This window comes from Doryrhamphus excisus, linkage group LG8 (genome assembly GCF_037039965.1).
Source record: "Doryrhamphus excisus strain RoL-2023G ecotype Guam linkage group LG8, RoL_Dexc_Guam_v1.1, whole genome shotgun sequence".
NCBI lineage: Eukaryota > Metazoa > Chordata > Actinopteri > Syngnathiformes > Syngnathidae > Doryrhamphus > Doryrhamphus excisus.
In genome coordinates, this window is record NC_136364.1 from 8712240 (window position 1) to 8738137 (window position 25898).

At 44.0% G+C, this 25898-nt stretch overlaps 3 protein-coding genes across 7 annotated transcripts; all 3 read right to left on the reverse strand.

The window, feature by feature from the left end:
* Positions 1-319: 319 nt before the first annotated feature.
* rffl (ring finger and FYVE-like domain containing E3 ubiquitin protein ligase) lies at positions 320-5871 on the reverse strand. Of its 2 annotated transcripts, XM_058079346.2 has the most exons (8): positions 5724-5857; positions 4465-4606; positions 3383-3561; positions 3023-3220; positions 2748-2933; positions 1835-2054; positions 1555-1754; positions 320-1479 (listed from the first exon to the last, which is right to left on the reverse strand). In XM_058079346.2, exons 3-7 carry the CDS (start codon positions 3557-3559, stop codon positions 1570-1572), a joined length of 966 nt encoding a protein of 321 aa, XP_057935329.2. In that variant the 5' UTR covers positions 3560-3561; positions 4465-4606; positions 5724-5857; the 3' UTR covers positions 320-1479; positions 1555-1569. The 2 variants fall into 2 exon arrangements, with proteins under 2 accessions (XP_057935329.2, XP_057935328.2); XM_058079345.2 differs by lacking the exon at positions 4465-4606 and having other exon boundaries at positions 5724-5871.
* A 294-nt stretch (positions 5872-6165) lies between these two features.
* On the reverse strand, positions 6166-10781 carry eif4h (eukaryotic translation initiation factor 4h). Of its 3 annotated transcripts, XM_058079349.2 has the most exons (8): positions 10638-10781; positions 8847-9031; positions 8708-8772; positions 8521-8617; positions 8098-8172; positions 7654-7815; positions 7460-7575; positions 6166-6541 (listed from the first exon to the last, which is right to left on the reverse strand). In XM_058079349.2, exons 1-8 carry the CDS (start codon positions 10700-10702, stop codon positions 6536-6538), a joined length of 771 nt encoding a protein of 256 aa, XP_057935332.2. In that variant the 5' UTR covers positions 10703-10781; the 3' UTR covers positions 6166-6535. The 3 variants fall into 3 exon arrangements, with proteins under 3 accessions (XP_057935332.2, XP_057935333.2, XP_057935331.2); XM_058079350.2 differs by lacking the exon at positions 8098-8172; XM_058079348.2 differs by having other exon boundaries at positions 6166-7575.
* A 1463-nt stretch (positions 10782-12244) lies between these two features.
* Positions 12245-25097, reverse strand: ano7 (anoctamin 7). 2 transcript variants are annotated; one of them, XM_058079325.2, is made up of 24 exons: positions 24952-25097; positions 24697-24790; positions 23754-23811; positions 21637-21767; positions 21427-21534; positions 21217-21353; positions 20933-20990; positions 20203-20313; positions 19966-20131; positions 19685-19775; positions 19510-19606; positions 19303-19446; positions 18453-18590; positions 18273-18371; positions 17966-18068; positions 17432-17543; positions 16448-16502; positions 16270-16367; positions 16049-16194; positions 15778-15983; positions 15559-15701; positions 15387-15477; positions 15182-15301; positions 12245-13833 (listed from the first exon to the last, which is right to left on the reverse strand). In XM_058079325.2, the coding sequence occupies exons 2-24, from the start codon at positions 24784-24786 to the stop codon at positions 13696-13698; spliced, it is 2640 nt and encodes an 879-aa protein (XP_057935308.2). In that variant the 5' UTR covers positions 24787-24790; positions 24952-25097; the 3' UTR covers positions 12245-13695. The 2 variants fall into 2 exon arrangements, with proteins under 2 accessions (XP_057935308.2, XP_057935307.2); XM_058079324.2 differs by having other exon boundaries at positions 24697-24896; positions 24952-25060.
* Between the last annotated feature and the right edge of the window lie 801 nt (positions 25098-25898).

The window sequence follows — 25898 nt, forward strand, 5'->3', positions numbered from 1 at the left end:
ATGCTTTAAATGTATTGAAATAAGGCATCTGTGAGGAAACTTTTGGTATGATTTAAGTGTCTCCTTGCTGGGGCAAGTCTTACGGTTTTTGGTAAGTGTTTTCCGACAGTATCCTGTTTTTCTTGTTCCCATAAAGAAATGGTTCATCGACAACCTCCTCCAAATCCTAAATACCATCTTTATCCTTCATTATGGCTGTGACCGTCCAATGTTAAGCAACGTGCTGCAACTAGTCCTCAAGCGAGCCCAGCGACTATAATTACATTTTTGTATCAATTTATGGAAAAGTATCCAGACGACCAGAGGAAACACCCGTACATGGAATAAACATTTTTATGAAAGGTCATTTTTCTCTGACATCACATCAGGGTCAAATCTGGGCGCTTGTGATCACCCGCAACCGCCACCAAGTCATGTCAACAAGATTTCTCACTGGGGATGCTGAAAAAAGCAGACTACTACTCGGGGAGACAAGAACACAACGGTCAGGGGGCTACTTCACACACTGATGTGCCAAACCACTTCTATTGTATTTGTTTTTTTGTCAATTTGGATTAAAGTTAGCTATCCCCAAATTTTCACATTAAATACCTTGTTGTAGATTTTTGTTCCAAAATATGCACAATAAAAACACACTCCCTGTCACACACAGATGAAAACATAATATCATAACTGCTGGTTTGCAACCACATGAAGTCGAGGCAGTCTGCATTACTTCTGATTGGATGTGACCAGCAAAAGCAAGTACAATTTCATTTGATGAAAAATCACAATAACATTAGAATATTATAAACCTTTGCCACCCATCCGCCACTAACCTCACCCCCCCAAAAAAACACATGCACACTTTATAGGATCTTAAGCTGGTCCATTGGCTCAAAAAGGTTGGGGCTCACTTGCTTTTAAGCACGACAGAATCATAAAATTCTGACAAAACAACCAAGAGAAATTGTATTAATTTATTGGACTTATATTTTAGCATCAATGGTTTGATGGTCAGGTTTGAGTGCTGAGAAACAAATATATACAACACCAGCACAAGGTTTAAAAATGCTTTCAGTACAAAATGAGTTACGACACGAGGGGAGGCATCCTGACGCCTCGGAACACTTCCACTTTGTTTCAAGTCGCTCCTAAAATAACGTTTTCTTCCAAGATCACCTTGAGTGCAACTTTGTCACCCCTTCAAGGCTAATGAAAGCATAGTCCGTTTCATTGTTAGCCTAGCGTAGCATTTTAAAGATGGTTACATTCAAGACAATAGCAGCGCAGCAGGGGAAGATGACCATGTCCGTCTCTATCGTGTAAACGCTAGTGAGCAGTCGCCGTGAAAAAACGGCAGGTTTGTTCTCCTTCAAGCAGCTGATTGGACCTCCCCTCACCCGAGGGTCGAGTTTCCTTCCCCCCCTCCACCCAGCAGTGTGACAAAACACTGAAGACAACAGGTAAAAGGTGGAGGTAGCCCTATTCTTCACAGCCCTACAAAATAAAAGTATGCCGTATTTATGTGTGTTTGGGAGGGGGGGGGGGGGGGACCACATGACTTCCTTTTACCTGAGTTGTGTTGGGTCAGGACCGAAAGACGTGGACCGCTCGGATGACGTACTGGCGGCAGATAGGACACTCGCTCATCCTCTTACCGCACTTGGTGCACGTGATCATGTGACCACACTCCAGCAGGACACAGTCAATGGGGGAATCCATGCAAATCCGACAAAGGTTCTCCTCTGGGCCTGCGACACCACCGTCGGCCTCTGGAGGGAGACAACATTTAGTGATGAGCGGCATCAACGTGCGGCGGGAAGCAGGCGACGGCGCATGATCGGCGACTTACCCGACAAGTTCTGGTGGTCCTGGAAGAGGCGTGTCACTCGCTCCATCAGCTCCCATTTTTCACAGCATCCTTTGAAGTTGACAAAATTCCTGGCCAGGATTTCCTTCAGCTGCCGCACACTCAGCGCCTCAATGTCACTCACGCTCATCAAGTCAGACAAAGATGCCCTGCGGCCTAGAACGCCTCCCGCCTCTTCTTCCTCTTCCTCGGGGTCTGATCCCTGGAGAAGAGGGGATCTGTCACATTAGAGCACAGCGAGCTGCGCTAACTAGCATCCAAATGTTGATAGTATCAGTATCAGAGCAATACTAGCCTGATTTGATATTTTTCACTTCTCTTCAATATTTATTTCCAGATATTAGTATCTATGTTGATTTTTGTCTATTTGTTGCTATCTGCTTGCTCATCAACACAAAATGTGACTGTCCGTTTAACTCCACTTGTTAACACACCTCATACACATCTGGTCTGTCAGAGAATAAGAGAATGTAGCAGGAGGGATTAGTGTTGCCAACTTAGCGACTTTATTGCTATATTTAGTGACTATTCTGACCTTTACAGATATCTTTTTGTTATGTTACTAATAAGCCCAACTGATTTAGCGACGGGCCGATTGCATGGAGTGTCAAGCAAGGTGTAACGCCACTTCACAAAAGACTCAACAGGCGTTAACAACATCTACAGTGTTAGCCAGGGCTCCAGCACCAGCAAAGCAAATTTGTGGCAACACCCAAAAGTTTTGGGCCATTTTTCAGCCCCCCCAAAAATCCCATATTTGTGAGGCTCTAATGATTATATTTATATGTTATATTATTTATTATATTTACTTGTTTATAACAAGTTATAACGAGTATCCGGCTCATCCCTACTAGCTAGCGTTCCACTTACAGTAAATGTCTGGGACAACTTTTACCTGGTCCTGCTCTAGGGTGTCTGGATCAGTGGGGGTGCTCTCTGGAGTCTCAACGTGAACAGAAAGCGGGGGCTCAGTGCTGGAGGTGGAAATGTCGGGGATCTGGTCTAGGGAGTCAGGGGTCACAGAGGCGGGTTCAGGGGGTGGGGAGGGCTGCTGACCCAGGATCAGTTCCACCAGCTCCTCCTGTAGACAACCACACAGGTGGGGTGAAAGGGCAGGTGTTAATAAGTCTCTCCCCATCTCAGCTTGATTGACACCACAGATGTACCGACCTTCTCTCGACATAGATGGGTGGAGACTTCATGCAGGTGCAGGTAGTCGCGCAGTTCTTTCACTTTGAGCTTCATCAGCTCTGCTCGCTGCAGCAGGTTGCCGTGGAAACGCTGACAGGTGTGACACAGGCGGGGGCGGGGCTCCAGCTGGGCGGAGCAGCGGTTGCAGTAGTTTTTTTTGCAGTCGGCGCACACGTGCTATCGGAGAGGACAGTGCTGTTACATTCGTCAAATCAAACTTTCGCCTCAGTTATAATAAATAGCAAATAAAAGCTAAAATATATTACAAAGTAATATTTCCTACTCTGACACAACTATTCTGTCAAGTCAAGAGTTGGAGGCAAAAATAGAGATGGTCACCTTGGTGGTGGGAGTGTCCAGACGCCTCCCACAGGCCTTGCAGGTGTGTTCAGGTGGGTGGGAGGGCTGGCTGCTGAAGGCGGAGTTTGTATAGGACTGAGGGTGTGGCTCAGCACGGCCACCCCTCTCGTCATCCACTGAGTCCAAACACATCCAGTTACAGCACGACGCCCACATGTCTGACAGGAAACAAGAAAATATTTACTCATCTGTCATTGGTCACCCGGGTGGGAGACAAACCCATAGATGCCTGTTAACTGATTATTTAACTGAATTTACATCTAAATACTCAATTTAACATCAGTGTGTTTACATTTACTAGCACTGTCACCATATATAATGGTCTATACTGCATTTATATCGTATTTAAAGTCTACAGTAACGGTCTCCATTGTTTTATACCATATTTACATCAAATTTATATACCATATTCAATGGTCCACAGACCTCTAGTTGACAATATTTAAATCATTGTCTGTGGTCTGCATCAGGACTGCCCATTACATCGATCGCTAGCTACTGGTCGAACACCACGATAGTGTGGGTCGATCACATGAACGTCACTTTGGAGATGTCGTATGACATCAGTCAGCTGACATCAAGCCCCCCCCCCCCCCCCCCCCCCCCCGATTCAAACAGTGAAACGGATGTCTCAAGCCTAACAGAGATGCAAGCGAATTGTTTGATGGCTTTGCTCCACTATACAAATTAATATTTTCTACACTTTCGATAGATGTTTATGGGGTGAAAACAAATACACATTGAGTCAGGACAAAAGCTGTGATCAACCCACAGACAACCATACAACAAAACATATAACTTAGGCTGTGAAAATCTCTTTAAAAAGTCAACAGAGTATCTATTCACATGTTTTTGATCATCAAGTCCAGGGAAAAAAAGTCAGGTGTCATATTTTTCAAGTATATGATGCAGCATGCTGTGTATTCCTTTTCACCCCACACTAACCACAATGCAAATGCAACATGTAGTATTTCCGGGCAAAAAAAATTAAAAAAGCCAATTCAATTTTAATGACATCTTGTCTGCAGAGAGATATTAAAATAAGTTAATCTTCCATATACCTTTTATCTTCTTCCATAGCTCCGGTCGATGAGTTTGAAAGGCTTTAAGTTGTACTTCGTTTTCCAAACACGAATTGACTTGATGTGGTCCAACAGTCAATATAAATCCGATACGAAATTGAAGATGGGAGAAGAAATCTACCTAACAAAAATATATACAAATGAAAATACACCCCATATCATATGGAAAAAAGGCATTTTTAAGGACATCCGTTCACTGTCAGATTTTCTCATGTTAAAATATGGGTTATGCTTCGTGTGAGGAATACATATTAAAAATATGACACTTGAATTTATTCCCTGGAATTTTTGATTGTTGAAATATAAATCGGTATTCTGTTCACTTTTAAAACAGATTTTCACAGCTTAATTTATATTTTGTAGTACTATTGTACTTGCTATGGTTTGTGGGTGGGCGTTTGTCTTGAGTCAATGTTAAAGCAATGGAGACCAAAGGCACAATTTTCCACTCTGAAATCTGCTCTAAATTATTTAATATTTGGGGTAGAGAAGTGACTAATGACTATCACATTTAATTTCAAGCCAAGCCTTATCATATAGAATTTCTTAGACTTGATTTACATATTTCAACATTGCTACAGAAATGTACACAAATGAAAAAGCACACGAACCTCAACTTGTCCCAGCATCACTGTATTGGTTGAAGTTGTAACGACACTCACTGTGAGAGGCCATCATCTCCAGTGAGGTTATAGTTCTGTACTAAACTGAACTTTATCGACTTCATGAATAAATTAGCGCCACCTAGCAGGGATCAGTTTCATTGCACCAAACTTAAAACACTGCTATTTGCCAACATTTAACGAGTACTTGTACACTTCATCATATGACGTCTCAAAGTTACTCACGGGGAGCGTCGAGGACATGTTTGTCGTCTTGTTAAAAGACATTTAAAGACTTTCGTTCGAGCGACGGCAAAGTTTGCTTCACACCCACACGGATGGTCGAAGCAAGCCACGACTTAACTTCACTTCCGCCAACTGGATGTCGCCATTTCGAGGTCAACGTATCTTTTCAAAGTGCTTTTTCACAAACTGCCCTGGAAATAAGTTTCTAGGCGACGTACGCCAAGCTAACAGTGCTAGCATCGGGATCGTCGCCAAAGCCAAAGCGGACCAGGTGAAGTTTTCACGACGTCTAAAAAAAGTTCGAAGGTTTTTACGGGTAAGCCACAGCGATGACACACGTCCGTCGAGTCCCACGGAAGACGACAAAAACCGCACAAGAAAACGTCTTACCTGTTGACACAGTTGTTGTAGCTAGCAGGTGTTGGCAGCTAGCTCGCCAGCAGTGAACAGGAACACTACACCCAGGCGTCAGGTGGCCGCGTGACGTCAACGCGTCAGTTGCAGGTGATGCGGAAAAGGAACGCAGGGGGGAAAAAAGCCGCTGACGTCATAAGAATGCGCAGTTTTTTTTTACCGTGGAAATTAAGTGCATGTTCAAACCTAAATCAAAAGATGTGGAGTCAAAAAGTTACAGATATTACCTACATACTTTTAGCTCTATTCTCCCACATTTTTGTTGTCTTTTTTAATTTAAATTAATTTTTACAATGTGCTGTGGCCCGCACTTCCGACACCTTCACAAACCGAATGAAAGTTGAACACATTGAAAATGAAGCAGACTCATTCACTGGTGTCAAGCTAAACACAAGAAACGACCGAACCATCAGAAGCGTTTGATGTGCGATGATTCCGTTTTATTGCCATACTTGTCACAAAGAAAAAAGAAAATATTTAAAACAGCTGTTTTATTTCATTTGTACAGTAAGAAAGTTTCTGCAACACATGACACAAGAATCAGAACGATGACAGACCCAGACCAGGTCCGAAAGACCAGATAGATACAGGGCAAGGTCTGGACCAGGACCAAGTCCTGACTGTTAGGCTCAAAGGCGGAAAGAAGGTTTAAAAAAAAAAAAAGTGATCGTTTGTTTCCTCTAAAAGGTCACAATAACAATTTGGACTCGTCTTTCGTCCTCGTGGTCCACACTGAAACAACGAACGCTTTCTGCTCTTCCGCCGTCTGCTCGCCTGCCGTAAACGAGTCACCGCTGCAAGATGAAAACAAAAACACAGCATGACAACAATGTAGATTGACTTTCTGGTCTCCTTCCTGCCACCAGCGCCACAATCTGGTTGTTTGTTGCTAAGCACGGTCACAACGTGGATGAAAAGATGGGAGGAGTGACAGCAAAAAACAGAGGAGGGAAAAGATGAGAGCCTAGGTTACAGTCATGTTGTGCAGTAGCGCCTCCTACTGGCAGACGTGTTCTTCAGTGTGGACCAATCGGAGAACGTTTCATATTCAAATGTGACTATCACAACCAATTAGAGGAAGCGTAATAACGAAAGCGAAATGACGCTTTTGTTTTGAAATTGTTTACAGGATGAAATGGGTCGCAAGCATCGCCTCTGATCAGACTGATTGTACTTAGGGCGCCCCCTGTGGCTATCGGAAGTGCATCAGTGGGAGGAGCCAGTGAAGCTTCACTGATTATATCTGAGTCGCCACGGCAACGATGAGCAAAAATAGCAAAATTTGTTCAGCTTAAAACAGAAGGGAGGGGCAGGGGGGTTCTGCTTCACGACTATCGTACAGTACTTCAAACGTCTTCCTGCCACAGTGAATGACAAGTGTGTGTGTGTGTGTGTGTGTGTGGTGGGACAGCACAGTAAGCTGACGTGGGGGCGGGGCTGAGAAACCCAAACATGCATTGACAAGCTGCTCGTTGAGTGTGTTAATTATTCTCTCTAAGAATAAATAATTTGCTCCAACTGAGAGGAGGAGGAAGAAGAAAAAAGAGGAAGAGGAAAAGGAGGGTGGCATCCGCTTGGAACAAACTGTGGCGCTCCAACTCATCCCTTTAGTGTATCGTTCTTCGTGTTCAAGTTCACTATCATTGTCATCCTGGCCCCTCCCCCCTCGGCCGCGGCGGCCTTCAGTCTTATGGTTTTTCCCGGGAAATCACCTCCTCTCGCGGCTTGGCTCCGCCAAAGATGGCGGAGTTGGGGTTTGCGACCTGGTTGAGTGGCTCAGAGACGGTCCGAGGCTTCAGTCGCAGACGAGGCCGCTGTGCCCGTTCCTCTGCAACGAGAAAAACAAAACAAAACAATTGCAACGGCGCCCTCCGTGCAAACAATGAGACCAAACGTAATCCAGTACCTTCAGACGGTTCCCTGAAATCTGTCATTCCTCCACGAGGTGGACCGTCCCTGAAGCGACCCATTGAGCTTCCGCCTGCGCCTCCCCCCCTTCTGTCACCGGGACGACCGCCGCCGCCGCCTCCACGACTCCGCCCTCCCATGTAGTCGTCGTCTCTGTAGCCTACAAAAAACGGAGCAGGTCAGGCGTTGAACAAGCGAAAGTGACAAGTATGATGGACGCAGCAGGTCAACGGTCACGACCACCTAAAAGAACAACACTCGTGAAAGCATCTTCATTTTTTTTTCTACTCAGCGCGCTTTGATGTTTGGTCACGTTCACACTGCGTGACATGTCCCCACGCCCCAAGCGTCATCCTCATGTGCCATTTTCATGCGTAAACATGATTGAAGCGTCCTGTCATCTGATTGGCTGATGACCAGCAGCACTTTGATTGGTCCGCACCTCCACCCGGCTGATCGAAGAAGTCCTCTCGTGAGTCACGCCCTCCTCGGGGACCACCTCGATAACTCCCTCGGCCTGCAGACAACACGGGAGTTTAAGACTGAGAGGGGAGGAGCTTCACATTCAACGGGGGGAATAGAAAGTGAAGTAGGAGTTTCACAGAAAGAGGATCCCGTGGAAGGAGTTGAAGAGCAGAAGAGGTGGAGGAGCCTGTTGGGTGTTAGTAGTGCGTCAGCCAATCAGATGTTAGGACATTCGACGCAGGTTACGGCGTTCACCAAGTGAGAGCAAGTGAGACAAGTGAATGCCCCAAACAAACTGAGGAACACACTAGCTACAACTCCAGTAGGTGACAACATAAATTCCCGGGCGACGTAAATAATGAGTGACAGACACACACACAGTTTGTTATTGTATTTGTACCTCGACCATCGTCTTTGGAGAAGCCAAAGCCGGTCCCTCCTCGTGCTTGTCGCCGTCCTTCTGCGATGTCCACCCGAAGAGGTTTATCCTCCAACTCCTGCCGGGTTCAGATGTTGTGGCCGTCACAAACCTTTATCGCACTTTGTGTACGTGGTGTGACTGCAACGCCAAAGCAAGAGCTACTCACAGCACCATCGTATGCCAACGCCTCTTTAAGTGAATCCAGATCATCAAACTCCACATAACAGAAACCTGCAAACGTTCAAAAACGACAGGTCAGCCGGCTCAATTATTGCACTATATTAGAGTTTAGTACCCCTTCTGACCTTTGAACCTGTCAGTCTCTTTGTCACGCACAAGGCGTACACTGCGGATTTTGAGGTCCTTGAAGATCTTGTCAATGTCGCCCTGCACCGTGTGGGCAGGTAGGTTGCCCACGTAGGCGGTGAATGGCGACTCTGTCGGAAGCTCCTTCAGCCTTCTGCCACCTCCGGGGCCGCCGCCGCCACGCCTGGTGGGAAGACAAGGAATCATGGCAGGTGAGGAAATCCATCGTATATAAATTGCAGCTGCACGATTCTGTTAAAAATGTGAATCCCAGTTTTCTTGTGCTTTTGGATGATTTTTTTTCATATGTGCGCACAAGGGGTGTCCTGATACAAGTTGTCACTTTTTCCGTATCGACTGATACTGATGTCAGCATGACTCATAAATACTTTTATTTTTTAGTGTGGAACCTTTGCAGTTGCTCCTGGTCCACAATAGCACACACTGCTGGATAAAACTGCTAGATATCACATTTCAGATGCAGGCTGATATAATCAAATACTTGTTTTCTGCTGACATCAGGCAAAAAAAATCACTTCGAAGTCAAATCGGGACACCCCTAGTGCATGCTCCGTCAGTGTATCACATGCATTATTTTTTTTCTGTACTATATGCTTGCCAACACAACTCTAAATTGTCCAAAGGTGTGAATGAGAGTTGTTTGTCTATATGTGGCCTGCGATTGGCTGGCAACCAGTCCAGGGTGTACCCCGCCTCTCGCTCAAAGCCAGCTGGGAATACAGAAATACATGATATGTACTACTGTGACCTTACTTTCTCATTTTATACCTGGATTATGCTCCTGTGTCGGGGTGGACGTGTCGCAGTGAAGAGTTGGCTTTATTTTTTTACACAACTTCCTGTGTATGACTTTTTCCAATTTTGGCTCATTTGCAATCAATGTGATTAGTTCCAGCTCCAGTATCACGACCCATCTCTATTTAATTGTCATTGTTCTGTAAAAGTATCAAGATGGTGTGACTATACAGAAGCATAATCCTGAGAAGCGATCCCATTTGGTCTGGTTAATAGCGCCCTCTGCCGGGCGTTGCCAAGTAGTTAAATCAATGGACGCTATTATTGTATCAACGTTAGACCACTCAGGGATTACGTTGGCATTGACCATCCTGTCAACTACTGTCTGAATGACAAGTTCAACTGTGATGGAAATCACAGCAAGCTTAGCTCAAGCCTTTTTAAACTCGGGAAGACACAGCCGAGTAAAGCAATAATAAATGGTGACGTTATGCTTGCTGCATCTTTAAGTAATGATGAACAAAAGTTGGAATCATTAATCCAACATCACATATAACGAACAAGGCGTGTCAGCTTGAAATGAACCGTACAAGAAAAACAAGCAGTGCAGGTTGAGGCTGCAGAAAACCGAAGCATCAATGACGTGCACTGGCTCTGCAAGCTTGTGCTGCGTGCGTGGATCCAAGCTCAGCATACCGCCACACCACACGGAGGCCATGCGGGCCGCCGCCTCCAGCCACTTGCCAGATGATTTCAAATGAAATGCCGGGGTCTGGCAAACGTTACTGGGCTGGATGGTGTCCGCATGGCCTGCTTGTTTCAGCATGCAACAGCTAAGTTGTAGTTAGCGTGTTAGCTTACTGACCGCGGTGTTTCCCAGCGCCCCGCCGGCCTCCCCCTACCCCACAGCCGGCCTGAACACGGGACGGAGCTAAGAGTAAGGCCCAGCGGCCGTGCAACGAGCTTCACGAAGGAGGACGGCGGACAACAAGCCGAAGGTTAGCAAGCTGAAAGTTGCAGGCGGGTGGACTCACCCTCTGCTGCTGCCGAAGCTGCTGTAGGCCCGATCCCGATCATCGTAGCTATCGTAGTCCGCCATTGCTGCTGCTGCTGATGTGTGTGTGTGTGTGTGTGTGCGTGTGGGAGGGGGTGAGGTCCTTGACGTCACACTGGAAGAGTTTAGGTGTCCGCAGTGCGCCTGACCGCGAAGTGCTTAACTCAAAAATGTTTGAGTACAGGGGTTTACAAACTTTAGAGAAAATTTGAATTTTGACACACAGTCTACATTAAAGATGTTTGACCTAATCTAATTTAGGTCAAAATATGTTCATATTTGTCAAGCCTCCAATGTTCAACAGAAAATGTATTACTCCCGGTGCCCTACAGTACCAGTATTTTAACTTTAAGTCCACAACCCATACAAAGGGCTGTCCCTTTTAACATCTTATAGTGTAGGAAGTGGTTGGATGATACAGATGCTAGGTTTAGCGACACCCCCTTTATTCAGTACCAAGGCAGAGAGCACCTTTTAAAGATTAAAATCCTCCTTAAACACGACCAATCATATTAAGGCAATTTGATGCACAACAACTGGTTAAAGTGGATTAGAAATTTAAAATGTGTTATTGTTAAATCTGTTCATCCATTTCTCATTTTAGATGTACATCATATCCGCTTGCAGTTGTCACCATCTCCAACAGTTAGGGGAGCAAATAAGCTTATTCGTGTGGAAATGGTTCAAATTGGGATTTCAGGAAAAGTTACGACACAGGTGGCTATTGAACATGAGCCTGAACACGTTCACATTGGCAGTGACTAATAACCAGCAAAATTTGTACTAAGCCAAAGTTGAAATATTGTTGGAAGTCCAAAATGCTGAGGAAAATGGAAATGCAGAAACAAATGCTTCACAACTCTGGATACTCTGATCGATCGATTTCTGTACAAAACATGATTGACATGCTGATAAATGCCCTTCAAAGCAGATTACAAACGGCAAACCCTACCCATGTGCTGTGTCAGAGGATTGCCAGCACCTGTATTGAACCGAGTAGAGATAAACTTTGTCCCGTGTTGCCACAAGAATCAAAACTATAGTCTGTAAAACTATGCCAATCGTGTTTGATCACTGCCTCATCAAACACTTTGCCTGTCTGTCATTGGCTTTACCTAATAATGGTTGCAGCTGGCTAGCTAGAGTTAGCTTTCGATAGCTTCTGGTCTTCAAACTCAAAATGTGACTTTTTACTAGAGTGACATTTTGTTTTCAAAACAAACTAGCAATTCAGTTAGTTCAGAGCTCATTTGTGTCCAACGGGAAAGCTCCAAGTGGATTTCAAGTTCATGTTGTATGTACTAACATTTTCCAGTATCACGGAACAATTTTGTTCTTAGACTAATTATGCCTAGGGTTGTGTGTCCAGCCTTATGACAGTGATATTGTCATAGGGGTCTCATCTCTCCCCAGCTGGTTTTGAGTAGCTCACCAAAGGGTCAAGGAATATTTGCTTAGTGACAAATGACCACAAATAGATGACAGCTCTAATTGTGATGTAAGTTGGAGACTCCTGCAAACCTGGACACAGAATTCTGTTTTAAGCTCAGCAGAACAAAATTGTATCTATTAAAGATATTAGTATTTTTTTCTGTAAATAAATTCTTGAACACTTTATTTCCCATGTATTTGTGTATTTCCAAAACATGCATGCAATTAAAATTCAGGTTTGTGTCAAAATACAAAAATGTTTCACACAAATAAAGGCAAAAGAAAAGACAATCCACCCAAAATTGGCAGCATAAAACCCCGACTCACTACAGAAAACTCTAGATTCATCATTTCGTCATTCAAAGGACACATCCAAGAATGTATTCATGCAGGTTGGCTTTGTGTAAGAACGCAAATGGAGAAAAGTAAAAGTGTTATTTTCATCTGCTACATCCATTATGTCTGAGGTGGAAGATGAGGTGTCCTGGCTGGATCGCCTTATTTTCACCATTTTCAAGTCTTCGTGCAACACACCGTGCACACTCACATGATTAACATCGTACAAACATACAGTATGTAAGTGGTCCTATCCCCCCATTTGACCCCTGTTGGCTCACTGGAACTGACATAAACTGCCACTGGGTCACGTGGTTGAAAGCCAGCAATGACTTTTCATCATTGTCATTATTTCTGGTATTTAATGCCCACCACTGTCGCCTGTATTCCATGGTTAACTGGCCCTCAATGCACTCTTGCAGACTATTTACAAAACTCCTCCATACTTTCAGTCACATCTCAATATTTACAACTTCTGTGCGGTCAAAAGACCTCATCAACCTGCTAATCCAAAAAATTCCTAATCCTGTCCTTCCGTTTTTTTCGCTGCAGATTACTCAACTAATTTGTCCGAATCACAACCTTTCCAGACTTTCTGTAAACAATAATCCAGGATCATTACACTTTTACTTTCTATGTGTTTGCCACAAGAGAATTTATCAAGTGTTGGATTGTTCTCTCTTTAATAGGGAACGCAAGTGTGCTTAGATGATCGTGAGACAGGTCAGGTTTACGGTTTACCGGTAGATCTATGTTCCTACCCTCAACTATGGTCCTAAACGTGGCTGGGCTCTTCTTTAGAATGAAGGTGAGTGCCATTCGGGAGGAACTCGGAGTAGAACCGCTGCTCCTCTGCATTAAGATTCTCACCAAAATGTAATGGGAACATCCTTAAAAAATAGTACATATTAAAAAAAAATAACTTGATCTTTATAAAACAGACGGAAAGTTATTTATAGTATATACAATACAGTCACAGTGTGTGTCACTGAAAAGTAGACTTGACTTGGCTTAGTGACCATCTGGTGGTGCGGTTACACTTTGTGGTATTATTTTGTGTTCCACTTCTGACAGTTTTTATGCTAGGATGGATATATTATTTTTAAATCAACTACTCACATTTGCCTCCATTTTTCCAGCCTTCTCAGCATGTGTCTGCTAGGAAAAGTTCTATTACAAAAGGTCCAAGTGACCATCACCCTCAACATACTGGTCTTGCTCTTCCTAGAAGGGCTAGGACTGAACAGCCTCTTCAGTGTCCTAAATGTCCATCAGCTACCTAATGTATCAGCTTCCTCTGAGATCTCCGTCATCCTTGGTGCCGGGGGTGGGGACCGTCTGGGTTTACGCTGTCGAAGTTCTCCGGCTGTGCCGTTCACCTCACCAGGAAACATCGCTCTCCCCAAGGCCTGGGTGTATCAAACAGAGCATCAGCATTCAATGTAGACAACAGTAATGTCGCCCATTCGTGCTTTCTCCCTGATTTTTTGCAGGAAAACACATCTTTATTCACCCTAAGTCAGTAATAATTTACAAGTACAGTACATGATAAGAATACACAGCATAATAATATGGCATACATATAAAGTAGCATGACGTCGGACAGCATCGCCCTGCGTGGCTATGAACGTTAACACAAGTTAATATACAGTTCCAGAGTTTGTTTAATGCCTGATTATTTTCAAGATTTTCCTTTATAAATCATTGGTTGTTTGGGTCAGCAATTTCAGTTAAACACTGTATATCATATTGAACAGGGGTCTCAAACATGCGGCCCGCGGGCCAAATGTGGCCCGCAGGACACTAGTTTGAGGCCCCCACCTTGATATGAAAGTTTAATGTTAGTGCAGTTTGATATGGATGCTGTATGGTATCATGTACCCAGAAAAAATTATTATGTTTGATTAATGTTCATGTTAAAGGTTAAATAACTGTTAATAGTTATCCTCCCTATCCGTGTGGAAGTGGTAAGTTTTTGGCTATTTAAGTTTAAAGGAAATAACTTGAAGGCTACCGTTTAGGTCGCTAGCGCTCTAGTTTGCGAGTTAGCATGTGTCTCAAGACCCTGCAGTTGTTGCAATATGTTGTAAATAAAAAGAGTATAAATGTGACTATAGTCGTGTTTTGTCATGTCTACAGGGCTCTAATAATGCTTTGTTGCCATTTTATTGTTATTAGATTTATTTATTACTGATTGATTGATTTTCTTTATTCTTGATTTGTTTATTTATTTTTTATCTTATTTTGTGTAGAAAAATAAAAAGTAAGATATTTGAAAACAGTGGAATGTTTTATCAGAGCTTTTCTTGTAGAAAATCAGAACCAAAGCAAAGTTTCTGTTTTTAATAAATGCGTTTTTTTTGTTGTTTTTTTTTTTAAACCTGATGCGGCCCAGTCTCGCCCAGACCCTAGCTCCAGTGGCCCCCAAGTAAATTGAGTTTGAGACCCCTGATATAGAAGATGGATATTTGAGAAGTGAAATGAAGTTCATAGGATTTACAGAGCGAGTGCAATAATTATTGATTTCAATACCATTAGCAACACCTTTATACAACTATATGACCGAGTCATTATGTAGACACGGCATTGGCGACTGCTTGGCTAGCAAGACGGCCTAGCAGCTTGCAGAGCCGCAGACCTGCGTACCAACGCAAGCCGCTTTAGTGGGAAATGGAGATCCGTGTACCACCGCTAGCTGCTTTGGTGGGAAATGTAGGAGGTGAAAAGATGGACGACTTCCCTTTTGTTACTTCCTACCTGGTTCTCTGCCAGTGCCTCCTTGGCCATGTAATGCTCCCTCTTCATCTTAAGCTCTACATCCTCTGGGATGTCAGGAACCATCATGTCGATCAAACGGCCGATGAAGAAGACCACATGCTGGGGAAGACGCAAAGCTTACAATCAGTCTTTGTACTGGCGGACACTGTGGCATTTTATTTACATGCCATACTGACTTACTGACCTCAAAGATGATTATAAAGCCGAGTCGTATGGCAAGCAAGTGAAAATACTCTGGTAGATATTTGCCATTTTCATCCCTCAAACCCCGATACCTGAAACATCCGATACATGAGTACGCAAAACAAGAACCAAATCACAAGTTCATCCAACGCTCCCAAATAATGAACTACTACCTGCAGGCGTGTCGATGCTCCCTGGTGTAGTTCCACGGGGACGTCGCCAGGGTGAAGTTGATGTAACCACTCAGGGAGGCGTCTCGGGTGTAGCGGTAGTAGAGGCGGGGCAGGAAGGACGATGTGAAGGCAATGAGAAAAGCCTAAACGAAAAGTGAGAGTTGACTTGCGGAGATGCCGCACACAAACACAAGCGTGCGTTGTCGTCTCCAGGCGTACATTCCCAAGGACGGCCATGTAAGTGATGAACTGCAGGATATCAAACCAGATGCCGATGTCCGGAGCTCGTTCAACCACTGGGCGGCGATATTCGGTGACAAACTTCTGAGCGTCCAAGCGAATCTCCACCCAGTTGTTGATGAGGGCAAAGAGAGGAGCGAGCGGACACGCCGCCACAAAGATGGTGATGAAGCCGAACTGAATGACTGAGGAGGATTTGATGAGACCGGGTGTTAAGTGTGGTCTTTCAGATGACGAGATACAGACTCACCCATCTCCAGGTACTCGCTGAAGAGACCCTCGCAGAGCAGCAGCTGGTAGTCCACCTCCCAAGGACAAGCAGCCTCCTCCCCTCCTTCCTCCTCTTGAACTTCCTTCACCCTCCTCTTCCTCTTCTGCCACCACGCCCTCACCTTCCTGCCACACAGTTTTCACTTTAATATAGCGCTTGTGTGTCTCGAGTCCGACCAGGTGTTCTGTGTGGTATCTTACGGCATGATGAACTCCTGGACGTTGTTGATCAGCTGTTTTCCGACCATGATGATCAGCAGTTCCTGAGCCAGCTCAATGAGACAGCCGCCTGATCCACACTGCAACATGTCTTTCTTGTAATGATCTCATTCATTCAGTGAAACCTAGCCCTTGTTGAACAACCATTGTAGCAACTCACGTCTTCATTGCGTACTCCGAACAGCGTGTCATAGTTTCCAGGGTAGCCGATGAACCTGCACACAAAACCCCAAATTGGGGGTGAAATATATGCCTAGTCTATACACTATGAGGTCTTGCTAGTGAGTTAAATATGAGACATTATAAAAATACTGCACTTATATTACTGCACTATATACTGCACTATATACTGCCTATGCAAAGCATATTTAATCAAATGTAGTTGATGCCTTAACCATTTTCAAGCACAACATTTGTTAAATGAACTAAAATATAAATATAAGTAGGGTTGGGCATCGAGCATTGATTGGAACTGGTTCTGACATTCCGATTCTCCCGGAAGCATTCATTTTTTAAGTTGCCACTGCCAATGGGCTGCACCATTGTCACCTGGAGCACTTTTTTAAAGGGGACCTATTGTGATTTTTCCACTTTTCCGACCTATAAATGTTGATAGACTGTTATATTCTTGTGTTAAACGATGCCAAAGTTTCAGATGAGGTTTGCGAAATTGGAAGTGAGCCCTGGAAGAGGTTTGCGATGGCTCTGAATGCTCAGTTTCTGAGAGTTTTTTCTAACACAGAGTTATGTGATGCGATATGTTATGTTATGTTAATGCGATCCGGACTTCCTTATGTGGCCTGCAGACTGCCAGCACTCAGTCAACGCGGCCCTACATATCCGGAAGTCCTCTGGAGTGTTTGGAGGACAGGCCTGGAGGCGGGCCATAGGTGGAATAAATGAAACAGACCGTTTGGGTCGGAAGCAGGAAATCCATGGAAATGCAGCACAAAGAGGTGAAGAATCTGGAACATCTAGAAAGCTCTATGTGCGGGTTATCGTGTGTAACTTCTCTCTAAAGGGCAAAATACCGTTTCCAGGGAAAATGTGCCCGACGTCGACAAATTGACAAAAACCTCTCGCCTCATGCCAAGCTAACAGATCAGCGCCGAGACAAGAAGTTCCTGTGTTGTCTGTTCCTCACCTGCCTTTGAAGAATGCGATGTACACTGGTGAGGAGTAGAAGTTGACAAACTGGAAGATGAAGACTTTGAGGATGAACATGTCTTCATATTTGGTCTGAGTGCGATGCATCTCTAATGCAAACACACAACCAGGAAACATGTGATGACACACACACACACACATATAACAGTGGCACAAGATCGCTCTTAAGTGTTTGACACTTAAGTCAAACCTGCTTTTGTTGACAGCCCTTGGACTTGCTGACTCATGTCGACATGAGAAGTAAAATAATAAATAATAAATAATAAATAATAAATAATAAATAATAAATAATAAATAATAAATAATAAATAATAAATAATAAATAATAAATAATAAATAATAAATAATAAATAATAAATAATAAATAATAAATAATAAATAATAAATAATAAATAATAAGTTCCACTGTATTTGTTTCACGGTGATCTCATTTTTATTTTCGAGAAGCTAAAGTCAGCTCTAAAGCAATGATACTGAAGGTTTGGGGGCAACAGAGGAAGGTGTGACTCACCCCAGCGGGTGAGAATGTGGGCGAGTGAGATGTACACTCGGGACAAGATGAGAATGACCAGCAGATTCAACACGGATCCTGTCAGACTCGCAATCCTGCCGGCCTAAAAGTAGACAAAGAAGATGGGGAAGTCAACGAGTGAGGAGTCCCTCCTGGAAGCGTATTAGATCTTCACCCCTTTTCACCTAAAGCAACAAGGAGCCTACATGGTAACAACAGGGGGCGCGCTCAGCAGGCAAAAAATGTGCCGACCTTGGATTTAGTCAACATTTTCATAGTGTAGCAAAGTTCAGGAGATCGAGCTCACAGAGAAGATGAAGAAACTGTAGTTGGCCTTGGAGATGACGATACTCAGGATGGAGCGATACAGGATGATGGCGATGAGGAACATCAGAACCACGACCACCTGCACACAGAAAACCCCACAAAGTGTGCAATCCCAAGGTCACTAAGAGTCATCTCAAAGGTCTGAGGTCAGTGGACTCACCATGATGATCATAATCATACAGCCGGTTAGCACGCGGTTTAATCGCTTGCTTTCAGGGAAGTATGGTTCCTCAGAACCAGTCAGTGGGTTCCTCATGGTCATCGGTGCCATTGTGGCAAACTCTGGTCGAGGTCGCTCCTGTGTGGAAATGGAAAGGTAGTGAAGGCCAGAGTTATTCATCCATCCATTTTCTATACCGCTTATCCTCCTTTGAATCTTCTGGACTGGTATCCAGCCAGTCACAGGGCACATATAGACAAACAACCATTCACACTCACATTCATAACTATATGGACCATTTGGAGTTTAATTAACCTAGCATGTATTTGGAATGTGGGAGGAAACCGGAGTACGCGGAGAATCAAATCAAATCAAATCAACTTTATTTGTATAGCACTTTTCCTGCAAAGACATGCAACACAAAGTGCTTTACAGAATTAAAACAATTACCACAATTAAAAGGAAAAAACAAAGAAACAAAAGAAAGCCCCTCCTTCCCACCCTCCATACTAGACACACACACCCAGTGTGGAGGACCCTCCTGAGGAAACACTGGAGTTAAAAGCTGAAGACTAAGAGCATAAAATAGGACTAAGAAGATAAAAACATAAAAAAAGTTTTAAAATATTAGTTAAAAGCCTGATTAAAAAGGTGTGTCTTTAATCTTTTTTAAAAAATATCAACAGTCTCCACAGTCCTGAGGCTCTCCGGCAGGCTCTTTCACAGGTGGGGGCCATAGTGACTAGAAAACCATAGAAAACCTACGCACGGGGAAAACATGCAAACTCCACACAGAGATGGGAGGCCAGAGTTAATGTAAAAATGTGTGATACACATGTGGTTCAGGTACCTCAATTTCCTGGAAATCGGAGCAGTCCCAGCGGTGGGACAGAGATGAACATGTTCTCTTCCAGTACTCCAAAAAGGTGACAGCCCACAAGGACATGAAGACACTGAGAAAAACTGTGCCTCCATTATCAAAAAGAATCCCTGCCTACAGATGGACAGTCAGTCAGGTGAGCAGTGACAGTAGGCCAGTCATAGAAACGGCCAGAACCTTGTATGTTATGCAGATGCTGGAGTAGTTCCAGGAAGAGCAGATGTTGCAGAGAGGACACATGATGAAGTCACCGCCACTGTTACATAACTCCTTCCTACATACACAGAGACACAAGTCAACAATGCAAATTGGACTATGGGTCACACTTTATCTCATGAAGATGTCTACATACGCTGGAACGTCAGTGGTCATCAGCCACAGTCCTGCCAGGAAAACCAAAGTTCCAACAAGCGAAGCCGGCACCAGCCAGGCAGTGTAGAACCCTGGAGTAAGTCACCATGAAATATACCGTCACTGTTTTGAAACATGCGATCACAGTTTGTCGTCATGAGATGTAGGCACGGTAAAATGTCATTGCTATCATGAAATGTAAGGTCAGTTTGTCACCATGAAACATACTGTCAGTTACTATGGAAACATTCATAGGAACAACGCTGGACATGCTCTTATTACCTAGCCATGCAAAATAAAGCGCGATCTTCTCTCCAAAGTATTCCCTGATGTGATCCAGAGGTTGGTAACGTTTCCAGCAAGACCACTGGGCCCAGTATGCATACAGGATTTGTCTGAGTTTCAGAGACTCAGGGACGACCGGGGAGCTGGGCAGCTGGAATCCACCCTGTCAGAGCGACATGTTTAATAAAAGACTTCATGGGGCTGGGTTCAGGATCCTGAAGGTCGGGAGCTGACCTCATGCAGTGGGTAGGCAGATGTGAAGACCTGCTCGTTCAGCAGCCGGTCGATTCCAACCTCACCCTTGGACACAGAGCCATAAGGAGTCCTGGCCAGGATCTCGTAGAGCTGGAGGACACATACAGGCGGCAAAGCTAACTGTTCTGCTTCCGGTCTCACAAGTCAGGAGGTGTGTTTTGTCGTGTTTTTGCTTGATTTTTGTCCTTTTCTTTGTACCTCAAGGTACAATGAATGTGCACTATTTCCAGGCTCTGGTGGACCACATAAAATGACATGGGGTGCCAGATGTGGCTCATCATCCTTGAGTTTAACATCTAAGATATGGCTTGTGAAACCCATCAATGTGTGTGTGTATGTGTGTGTGTGTTTTGTCATGTTTTTGCTTGATTTGTATCGTTTTCTTTGTACATAACGGTACAATGAATGTGCACTATTTCCAGGCTTTAGCGGACCACATAAAATGACATGGGGTGCCAGATGTGGCTCATCGGCCTTGAGTTTAACATCTAAGATATGGCTTGTGAAACCCATCAATGCGCGTGTGTGTGTGTGTGTGTGTGTGTTTGACGAGGAGGTGGAGTCACATCCGTCTGCTGACTTAAACATCCTGAAGTCTGACAGACAATCAGGATATTTCTGGCTTGTAAAGGTTAACTTTGTTTGCAACTCAGGCGATGAAATTGAAACAACAACACAATGCAGTGAGAACAAAAGTGGGTCGACTCACTATTTGATGTCTTTGAGTTGTCTTGAAGAACGTCTCTCTGTCCTCACTACCCAGAAACCTGCAATACATAAAGACAAGAGAAGAAAACCGCTACCCAATGCTGAAAAGCACAACCTTTCATGTTGATTGCCATAAAGACTTCTGACTGTCGGTGCAGTTCTACGTCTGATCCTGTTTGTACTGCTCTGAGTCTCGTTACAAATTCCTTCCTAACTGCGGAAGACTGGCCCCAATCAAAGTAGTGCTTGCATTGTGTGTTTTTAAGTGGGAAGAGGAAGCAGAACCTCTCCAGCTTGTTGTTCCGAAACTGGCAGGTGTAGAAGTCCGGTGGAGGATTGGGGACATCCTGGCTCATAGGGTTGGAAACCGACACATACTGAAATATTTGGGCGGACCAGTTGGTGTATGAACTGTTGACAACCTGCAGGATGAGGGCAAATGAGAAGACACCAAGATGAAAGTTGTCTGTTCCTCTGTCTATTTGTCGTCCGTACCTGCAGGGGAACTCGCAAGCTGATCTCCTCAGCATAGTAACAGAGGACGCTCCAGGGGGCACTCAGGAGGACGAAACAGATCCTTGCCTTAGCCTGGACCATGTCCCTCTGGACAATGACATCATAATGTTATTGTCATAATGTTAACATAACATTAGCAGCCAGAAGCAGATGATGCTAGTGAGTCTAGGAAATATTTGTTTCCTTCACCTTCTCCACCAGGAGTCCCGAGTATTTCAGTTTCTTCAGGAACGTTTCCCTCCACTTGCTTTGGGCGGGGTTAATGGCTGTGCTCTCCTCCTTCTCTGAGTTATGAGGCTCTTCCCATGCCAGAACAAAATCTGTCCAATGTGCACACAACATCCGGTTAATAACAACAACACTTGGGTTGCCAAAAATAGAATGGTCTTGTATTTAGAAACAAATGTATGCATCTTGTATGGAGCCTAAAAGGGCCGCGCTTTGTCCCTTCTTATCGTGAGAATGAAAAATAGCTTTGAATTCATAAATACAGAGCATTTTACATAAAATCCTGTTGCAAACGGTTATGGTCCCCAGTCAGGGTTGCATCAGCCTGAGCATCTGGTGTAAACATTAAGCTAAATTATCATGTGATTGTCTCAGTTTGCCAACCTGCTTCACAAATAGCGGGACGGGCCCCCCTGAGGGGAACACGGTGAGTTGTCAGGGGAGGGTGTGCTTGGCACAAGGGACTACATACGTACATATATAAAATGTCTTCAAGGTTGCCAAATCTGTTAGTGTTTTGGTTTATGCTTGAATGATGGACTGAAATTTTGTACAGATAAATTAATAAATATTACAGCTTCTCAATCATATTTCAAATCTGGGGCATGTTAAAAAATGTCTCTCCCGAGAGCGAGCATGACAGAAAACAACTGACAACCACTGCCATAACTAAAAAAAAAGCAGAAAGACAGTCATTAAATTTATTCTGTTAAGTTTGTCTCACTACAGTCTAAACCAGGTGTGTCAAACATATGGACCGCGGGCCGGATCAGGCCCACAGATGGGTTTAATCCGTCCCGTGAGACGATTTGCCCAATGGCAAGCACAGGCATTACAGTTTTTTTTTATATTTAGTAGCAATGTGTTCAGAGGCTGATATCCCATTAAAGTTAGCCACTTTCTGACCAATGAATAAATGTGCTTTACAATTTCTATGTCATTACAAATATGGATTAAGTTCTGTATCTTTTTATACAAGACTCTGCTGAATTTAAATTTGATATTGTCATATTGTGATACATGTTAAGGTCCATATCCTATTTTATATTATTTATTTGTTTTATCGAAATCATGGTATATAATATATCTCATGATTTTACTGATCCAGCCCACTTGGAAGTAGCTTTTCCTCCATGCAGCCCTTGAGCTAAAATGAGTTTGACACCCCTGGTCTAAACCCAGGTCAAGTTCCCTCTTGTATCTCTCTCGCCCGGAAAAAGGTGGAGTGTCATCTCTGGGTCAGGGATAAGATCCTGCCCCAAGTGGAAAAGTTGAAGTAACTGGAGTCTTCGCTCACGAGTGAGGAAAGGACGGAACGTAAGATCACCAGGCGGATTGGTGCAGCATCTGCAGTGATGCGGACCTGGGCCAAAACGGGTCAAGGCCCAGCTCCTGCCCTCATTTATGGTCATGAGTTTTGGGTAGTGAAGATTGTGAGCACAATGAGTTTTCTTGGGAGGGTGGCTGGGCTCTCCCATAAGGTAAGGTGAGAAGCACTGTCATCCAGGAGTAGATCTGCTGCTCCACAACATTGAGAGGAGCCAGATGATGTGGCTTGGGATTTGGCTCTAGTCAGGATACCTCCCGCACGCATTCCTGGGGTGGTGTTCACGGTACATCCAACTGGTAGAAGGCTACAGGCAAGACCCAGGACACATTGAAGAAACTATGTCTCTCAACTAGCCTGGGAATACTTCTGGATTTGCCGGGAGGAGTGGCCGATTTAGCCAGGGAGAGGAAAGTCTTGGCTTCCTTGCTTAAGCTACTGCACCCATGACTCGACCTTGAATAAGTGGGAGAAGATGGATGGATGGATGGCCACACACAAAAAAATGACCATGCCAACAAGGTGTCCCTTATTCATTTGTCAGGGAGTTGGCAACCCTATTTTACGTGCCAACCATAAAGCCTAGCTTCATGTGATTGCATCTCGAGGACACTCGGAGTGCTTGAACACGTAACAAATGAGTCATGCTGCGACTGTTTCACTTTCTTTTCTCAAACATCACTCTTGTCACACCTGTTTGCTCGGGACATGTCAGCTAATATTGACTCAACACAATGTTTGTTTGACTCACCAACCCGAGTCGATCCGTCACTGAACATGTTTCTGTCCCGCGGCGCCACAGGAGCATTCTGGGAAATATGCAAAGTTCAGTCGGGACATTTTTTTAAGCACTTTCTTGAATGTCAACATTTGTTCTCCCTGAGCGGATGACTTCCTGGCCTTAATGATGTGATTGTTTTTAATCAACGGTGGAAAAACATCGACCTCCTCACACACTTCCTGTTCCAAACAAAGTCAAAACAAACGCAGCCAGTTTTAATTTGGAGCCAAACTGCAAGCCAACTAACAGCTTGACTAGCTTGTTGGATATTTTCCCCAATTATCTTAATAAGCATATTTTATGCAAACTAAGACGGTAATCATTGTAGCTAAATGCTAACAATTAATAATTGATTGGGTTTTTTTCTACATAACCATAAAACTATGTATAAACTAACTCAGACGAGGGAGATCATGGGAGGCATCGTAACCAAACAGAAGGACGAGAGCCAAAAGACCAAGAACTGGATGTGGGGCCATTTTGCAGAAGGACTCCAAGAAGATTAAAGTAAGCTGGCCTATTAATTGAAGATGCTAAGTTTAATTTTATACTGACCTAAAGATTCTCTTGCAAGGTCCTACAAGTTGCTAAAGCAGGTGTGACCAAAGTGTGGCCTGTGAGCCTTTTGCAGCACGCAGCTTATCAGTTAATGGCCCACGGCATACATTAAAAATACAATCAAACCAGACCACAAGGACGAAAAATGGAAAAACAAACAAAAAATATGAGAAGACAGAAATGGTGATATGAACAATAACATGCTTTGTCACATGCCTTCCGGAAACTATCATATTTTTCCCTTTCTATCCAGCCATTCTCCCATTTAAATAGTTCCAGTTGTTAGTCTGTCACTCTTTGACATGTAAGAAATTATTCCATCAGTGTGATGTTGATGATTAAAAAAAAAAGTCACCATGGTGATGTTTCCATCGATGATGTCTGGCTTGGTTTCCATGGTTTTCATACTGGTACTGTTCACCTCCTGCTCCCCCCTCATCCTCATCCTCCTGGACCGGGAGAGATTCTCAGCATCTCAGAATTGCACTTTGTTGACAAGCACCACCTCCTGTTTGCCACTGTGCTACTTCCTGACGTCTCAACGCTGACTCCAACCTTCAGGGAGTGGATCTTAGCTGAGAATGAACTTGAATATCAAAAACTGACTCACCGCTCTCCTGGGCCAGTCCTCAAGTGGACGAATCCCCAAGTGAGTCCTCAGGTGGATGAGCCCTCTGGTGGACTAGTCCTAGGTAGACGTGTCTTCAGGTAAGATGAGACAGTTGAAACAGCAGCTGTTACAATATGTAAGTTCAGCAGTTGCCCCCAGTTTGCTTACTAACCCCACCCTTTCAACGAACCCGCCCACCCCATCACAGTTATTTCTGATTGGGTCTTTTATTGTGAAGGGTTGGATCTGTGGCAGCGCAGTCCGCTGAATAGCGCTCTCTGCTGGCAGATCCCGGCGTAACAGAGAATTATGACACAGTAAGTGCTCTCCAAAATGCAACCCGCCGTACTTTGTGAAAGTAAAACAACGAAAAAAAATAACGCAAAGCTTTGTCTTAAAATGATTGTCTTTTAACAATAAAAAAATGACACCAATGCCATAGTGCCCCGCACACCTTTATATTTTCATTTTTATGACCCAAAGTGGCAGTTACGAGTTACTTTCCCCAAAATTGAATTAATTTAATTAGTAATAGAATTACTCCTTCATAAAATATTGAGTTACCAGGGAAAGTAATGATTGTGTTACTTTTTGGAAAATTTGTGATTTAGTTTTGTAGTGGTACATGCCGTTGAGAACTGCTGTATTAGATTCAGCCTGAGGGTTGAGTTTGTGACTTGTAATTCTCAGTCAAAACACTAGGGGCAGCGTTTTCCTGAAAGTCAGCAACCACAACTCTCGTTGCCTCGCTAGTTAGCTTCCTGTGTGGTAGTTGTAGTAAACAATGGCGACCGAAGGCACATCTAGATGATTGCAATACAATACTTATAATCCCTCCTTAATTGCAGTTAATTAGTTCCAGACTCGACCAAAGTAGTAACCAGCTGCTTATGTGGAGATGTTGAAGGGGGCACTCCTCATGACTGAAGGCCCTGATCTAAATCCAA

Coding starts and splice junctions, on each gene's coding strand:
- rffl (XM_058079345.2), bottom strand. CDS start 3,559: ATGTGGGCGTCGTGCTGTAACTGGATGTGTTTGGACTCAGTGGATGAC. Junction 3,221..3,382: donor TGGACACTCCCACCACCAAG/GTGACCATCTCT, acceptor CCTCTCCGATAG/CACGTGTGCGCCGACTGCAA. Junction 2,934..3,022: donor CCCATCTATGTCGAGAGAAG/GTCGGTACATCT, acceptor GGTTGTCTACAG/GAGGAGCTGGTGGAACTGAT.
- eif4h (XM_058079348.2), bottom strand. CDS start 10,702: ATGGCGGACTACGATAGCTACGATGATCGGGATCGGGCCTACAGCAGC. Junction 8,773..8,846: donor AGAGACTGACAGGTTCAAAG/GTCAGAAGGGGT, acceptor GAACGTTTGCAG/GTTTCTGTTATGTGGAGTTT. Junction 7,576..7,653: donor TTTCAGGGAACCGTCTGAAG/GTACTGGATTAC, acceptor TTCTCGTTGCAG/AGGAACGGGCACAGCGGCCT.
- ano7 (XM_058079325.2), bottom strand. CDS start 24,786: ATGAGGATGAGGGGGGAGCAGGAGGTGAACAGTACCAGTATGAAAACC. Junction 18,591..19,302: donor CCGATTTCCAGGAAATTGAG/GTACCTGAACCA, acceptor ATTTCCACACAG/GAGCGACCTCGACCAGAGTT. Junction 18,069..18,272: donor ACAGTTTCTTCATCTTCTCT/GTGAGCTCGATC, acceptor GTCTACTTTTAG/GCCGGCAGGATTGCGAGTCT.